Source organism: Nicotiana tabacum, chromosome 20, assembly GCF_000715075.1.
Source record: "Nicotiana tabacum cultivar K326 chromosome 20, ASM71507v2, whole genome shotgun sequence".
Classification (NCBI taxonomy): domain Eukaryota; kingdom Viridiplantae; phylum Streptophyta; class Magnoliopsida; order Solanales; family Solanaceae; genus Nicotiana; species Nicotiana tabacum.
In genome coordinates, this window is record NC_134099.1 from 125,688,741 (window position 1) to 125,694,815 (window position 6,075).

Genomic DNA, 6,075 nt, shown 5'->3' on the forward strand with positions numbered 1-6,075 from the left:
AGACTCCCCCACGTAGGGTTGATATCGTAGAAGGTGATTCACATTTTTATTTTATTAAACTATTTTTTGTAATATAAAAATCATTCAACTTTGTTAAAGTATCATAGGAATGACTAAATTATTATTTTTTGTAACAAAAAGATCATTCAACTTTGCCTAAGAATCACAACAAGTCACTAAACATAGTTTAGTCACTTTAGTGCAAATAAAAAGAAGTTGAGTGACCCATGAAATCAACCCTCCATGTATGATTATTTCCGTGAAAGATTTTACCATGACAATTACAAGGTGGAGAGTTGTAGCAGTTTTGGAAGGAGGAATGGAACTAGACAGTCATTGATCTAAAAGAGATCTTCCCTCAATCATTCTACTACAATATAGACCTCCAATTGGACCTTTCTCTAAAAGGATGCAAATCATATTACCTCTCTACATAAACAGTAAACAAGTACCTAGTAATTCTTTATCCTCAAGTCACACCAACATTCATAAATACAAAATTTCTTCTTCAAGAATACTGAACCGAACGTCAGCCCAAATAAGTAACTCAAGACTGCTTAGAAGACAAAAATGCACGCGATTTTTTTTTATCAGCATATAAATTATGATCACGGAACACAAAAGAATGACAGAAACCACGCTCCATACTCAAGTCTCAATCCCTTCTGCCTCATGTTATATTATAGTAGTAGTAGTAGTAAAAAGAAGATTTATAACATTAAGAGAATCTAATTTGATCGATTTCGGGAGGTGTATCTAGAGTCAGCTGGCTAAAAAATATCCTGGTATTTGCTATTTCTTCTGTTTCAGCTCCAACGCTAGAGAATCTTACACCTTATCATCAACTTGTGAAGAATCTGATCCATGCTTAACTGAATGGGTTCGACGCTCTTTGCCACCAGGTTTAGACGAGGCATTGCCATACCAGATCATTCCAAAAACTGCTATAATCATGCCAACTACAACTTGTATGTTTAGACCTTCTTTCCCGAAAAACAAAAATCCCAGTATCAAAACGAGGATCGTTTTCATATGGCCAATAACTTGGAATGAAACGGCAGTAAATCTGCCAATGCATATGAACTGACTGAGATTGGTGCCCACAGCTATAGTGCATGAAAGAATTATGAACACCTGCAGAAAAAGAAAAGTGTAAGGGACAGCTACAAATCTCTCATCTTTGTTTGATAGAATGAAAGGTGCATGCATCGACAAGCATACAGAATATTGTTCACATCAGAGAGATGGCATAAATGAACTGTAATCCTGTCATCGCATGAGTAATATAAGCAGAGATAGATCGGTGAGCACTAAATCCCTACTCTCTTGAGAAGAGAAGTCAACAGAGTAAAGCAAGTTAGGAATGAGATGAACATTTTTCTGTATCTAGCAAAAACTGAAACCTGTTCTAGTTTGTTTTTTTTAGTTTAAATGAAGCCAGCTCATACAGCAATTAACATCAAACAGATACATCCTGAAGTTGTAGTTCATCATTATTGCAGGTTTATGACTAATTTACCGAAGGAAAATAACAAAATATAGATTGATGTATCAGACAAGAAAAACATAGACCTTAGCCTTCTCAAGCTTTCGAATTGCATGAATCCAAGGATTATAAGTAAGAAGTATTTCAAAGCGCATTCCCACCAACATAAGAATCATCTTACAAAATCAACAGCAATTCATGACAAAGAGCAGAGTACTAACAAGAGATGGAAAATTGAAGGCAAAGTGATCAATTCTCTTGTTCGTCAACCAATAATCCACAAACGGGCCTAATATCAGCAAACTTGCAGCCTGAACTGGTGCAGTATGTCCCAGCAGATTGAAAGAACTAAGGGAGTATTTCCTTTGAAGGTAATGAACATACTGCAAACACAAAACCAAGTGCAAATTTCAGTTTTTAACCAAGTGCCATTACATTCAAAAATAGAAGAGCTTCAAGAAAATAGAAAGACTAAGAATTACGTATAAAATATTATTTTCAAATCTAAGTGAAGTACAAAAGTGACGAGTTTTATACAATTACCCACGAAACAAGTTTTCCATTTCTCTTATAATAAAAGAGGGTTAGGTCTTGTTTGATTTCTGGACAAACTTTGCATTAATAATACGTCTGATTTTACTTATCTAAGGAATGGAGAAAATGCCTGACTAGTATCGGGTGTGATTTCCCGTATAAAACTCTAGATCACGAATACAACTCTGCCTTGCTGATACAACCTTTGGTTTCCGATATAAAACTATTCATAAGTAATACCTGCATATCTTATGCAGAGCTCATTAATGTTTTATATCCCCCCCGTTTTTTTTCCATCTCAGAAAAAGGGATACAATGTAGATAAAGTACATGCAGAAAAAATACATCTATAAGACCACCCTAAACACAAAAATGCCTTTAATGCAGGGGACTTATTTTCGTAAATAAGAATAAAAATTTTCAATAAAAAACAAAAATAATTATAATATTCTATAGTAAGAATTTTTACATAATTTTTAAACTAGTAAAAATTTGTACAAGTTAAAGCTAAACTTGAATTTGGTACGTATTATTATTACTGCATGCATCTTTTAGATTATAATCCATGTATAGCAACTTTTTTATGACAGTTGTATCAAACCCAACTTGCATGCAACTCAACTAATCCACTAAGCTGACTGGAGACCACAAGTATATTTTTGGGTAAACCTGCGTGCTAAGACTAGAATATTTTTGCTCATACTAAGTTTTGTAACTGGATTTGTATCTAGGATCTCCGGGTTGTTACTCTTATACCCCCAAACACTCAACCGAACCCTTGGGCCATAATACCTGCATTACTGGTCCGGTAATCAAGTGACACCTTATTGATGGTGCATCTATTCCCTTCATGTTTTGGTGTATTGGTTAAATGATTCAATCAAGCTTTTCAAGATGACATAAGATATTTAATTGCCGAGACAACTTACATACTGTTGCAGTGCAGTGCTCCATACAGCTACAAAGGCAGCAATGAAGCCTTTGGTATTAACACTCACGTCAGTAACTGTGCACACAGCAACACCTAGGAGTACCACAACAATACTCAGCTTTGTGTCCCTTGAATAACGGATCTTGTCAAAGGCAACTTCTAGTAAGCAGGACACAGGGATCATACTCAACTTTGCAATCTGCGAGTGATAATGGAGATTAGTATTTGATTTCCTCAATAGAATCAGAAGAGCAGGTTGAGCATAGAATTACCTGGTAGAATCCCACCGAGTTCCACATTAAACTGATGTTCATCCCAACGATAGAGAAGTTTGCAAACAGTACAAATTTTAGAAGATCTGGAAGGGGTAAATGAGAAGCTTGGATGTATCCGAGCCACCTAAGAACAATAGTCATCAAGGTTGTTGTGGCAAAATGCATCCCGGTTAATGTTGTTGCTGCAAAGATTGTTGTAATCAGAAGCTAGAACAATCATATCACAAAAGGACTGAAAAGAATGTATAGTAATGTTAAATCTTCATTCTCCACCAAGTAAAAGAAACATGTATCAGTTTTAACATGGAAAGTGCCCATATAGCAAAACCCTCTTAGATTCAAGTTTCTCTTAGAGTCTCTTCTTACTGTATATCAGCTAAGTATATTTTGTAAATTTTGAGTTTCAGTTCAAATGTGTTTCCCTTCTGACTTCTTCCTGCCAAATGTACCATCAGACTTGTCATTTTATTGCTTTTCTTTTTTAAAAACAAACGCGTCTAGCTATAACACACTATAGGTCTTAGGGTTTATGCATATTATATTCCATCATTCCATGACATTATATCCTTCAAATTAAAATGAATAGATATAACTAATGCTACTTGAATCTTAACACAAAAGAATGCTGTCTGATATAATGACAAAAATCGCGTAGAAATTTACCAAAGAAAAAGCCATAGTTAGCCATTAAAGCCTTGTTGACAATAATGATTCCAACTGAAGTGACCACATTGAACATCCATGCAGCCACATCACCTGCAGCCTTCTTATCAGCTTTGCTTGCAGGAGCCATTTGCCTTTATCTTTTGCTGCGAGAAACAAGTTTTACCCTCCAAGCAGCAAAAAGAAGCATTCACACTTCCACATCAAAATTTCCAAATCTTCTATTTGCTCTTCCCCACCTAAAATACGTAGAAGAAAACATTATGATCCTAATATATCAGGCAAACGGAACACTTCCCTTCTATAACCCAAAGACATAAATAAGGAAGTGGAGTTAATAATACCATTTCCATAATTGAAATGGTCTAATAAGCTGTAAAAGCAAAATTAGGGTAAAAGAAATACAACAACCAAAGAAAGAAACAATTCCTCATATGATCAAGTACCAAAATAAGCTTTTAGTGAAACTTCAGCAGCAGTAACCTTCATTAATGAAAATACTTTTTTTTTTCCTTTTCCTTAAAACTTCTATTTTTCTAGTCGAAAAGCAGCGTCAGCTAGTAAAAATCACAGCTTCACAGAAAAGATCAATGAATTCTCAAGGATAAAACCCAAATGACCTAAATTAACTCAATCTCTCTATAATTACAACTACATCTCAATCCCAAACTAGTTGGAATCAACTAAAGAGTTTTAAGTTCTATAAATTGACAGTACAACAAATATATACACATTCAGGTCGTTTATTAGGGAATTACAAGTAAATCACTTGATAAGCATTAATTAGAAATCCAGTAAAAATAGTAACTAACCTACTATCACAGGTTAAAATTTACTGAATAATGTTTACCCTGAAAACGTATATAACTTAAATTATTAAGTCTATATGAATCCTCCACAGGTTAAAATTTACTGAATAGTGTTTACCCTGAAAACGTATATAACTTAAATTATTAAGTCTATATGAATCCTCATGATCCATCCCACTCCATTTCGACCGTATAAATCCAACTGCCACAGTAAAAAATCAGATAAAAATCACAAGATAACTAGAATGGCAACATTTGCATCAATCACAAATGCAGATCCACATACTTTTATATGAAAAAAAACATAAACTTCACTTCAAATAAAAGGAGACCTGCACTACTCCATTCTCAGATCTAAATGAAAAAACACCCAAACTGCACTCAATTAATAAAATTCTCACAAAATCATTCAACAGATCTACAAGAATCAATCCATTAACATCACTAACCCCGTCCCCAAATAAATAACTACTGACCCGTCAGATGAATTGAATTCAGATCTTAACTTACGAGCTGGGTTTTATTAGTATGTATTAACAGATTGAACAAAGTTAGATTGTATTTGTGTGTGTAAAAACTAAAAAGTTATGAATTGTGAATGTAAGATGTAAGAAAAATTGAAATGGAGGGATTAAATTGAAGGGAAGAAGAAAGAAGAGAGAGTTACAGAGTATGAGGGAAGATGCTGCTTTATTGGCCCTTGTTCTTGTTTTTGTCAGCAACAATTGACAAATAAGAAGTACAAGTTCAAGAAACAACAACTGTATTAAGTGTATGACATATTGTGTATTGTTACATGTAAATGAAGTGAGAGAGGAGGGTGTCGTGGGATGTACTATTTTCTATGTTGGTCCATGTGCTTCCTTTTTTTTTTTTTTTTGCAATTAATTGTCGCGTCAATCGGAAACAATTTCTCTGTCCTTTTGCATACATCTTAAGGATCCAGACTCCTGTCTATTATGTTAGTCGGACTTTAGGTAAAGCCGAGACCCGGTACCCACACAGAAAAATTAGCGCTTGCTTTAATAAGCACCTCTAGGAAATTGAAACCATATTTTCAATGTCACCTAATTTGTGTTGTAACCACCTATCCCCTTCGCAACATTTTGCACAAGCCCGAACTTTCGGGCCGATTGGCCAAATGGGTCGTCGAGATCAGCGGGTATGATATCGAGTATCAACCCCAAACGACCATCAAGTCTCAAATCTTGGCAGACTTCGTGGCCGACTTTACGCCAGCCCTCATACCCGAGGTCGAAAAGGAGCTATTATTAAAATCGGGTACATCATCGGGGGTGTGGACCCTCTTCACGGACGGCGCTTCGAATGTGAAGGGCCCCAGGATAGGCATCGTTTTGAAGCTACCCACAGGTAATA

General features: G+C 35.3%; 1 protein-coding gene across 3 annotated transcripts; it reads right to left on the minus strand.

Moving 5' to 3' along the window:
- Positions 1 to 228: 228 nt before the first annotated feature.
- Positions 229 to 5,517, minus strand: LOC107787034 (UDP-rhamnose/UDP-galactose transporter 6-like). 3 transcript variants are annotated; one of them, XM_016608550.2, is made up of 6 exons: positions 5,366 to 5,517; positions 3,890 to 4,128; positions 3,224 to 3,408; positions 2,950 to 3,150; positions 1,708 to 1,869; positions 229 to 1,134 (listed from the first exon to the last, which is right to left on the minus strand). In XM_016608550.2, exons 2-6 carry the CDS (start codon positions 4,017 to 4,019, stop codon positions 829 to 831), a joined length of 984 nt encoding a protein of 327 aa, XP_016464036.1. In that variant the 5' UTR covers positions 4,020 to 4,128; positions 5,366 to 5,517; the 3' UTR covers positions 229 to 828. The 3 variants fall into 3 exon arrangements, with proteins under 3 accessions (XP_016464036.1, XP_016464037.1, XP_016464038.1); XM_016608551.2 differs by lacking the exon at positions 5,366 to 5,517 and adding an exon at positions 5,175 to 5,358; XM_016608552.2 differs by lacking the exon at positions 5,366 to 5,517 and adding an exon at positions 5,209 to 5,356.
- Positions 5,518 to 6,075: the final 558 nt, after the last annotated feature.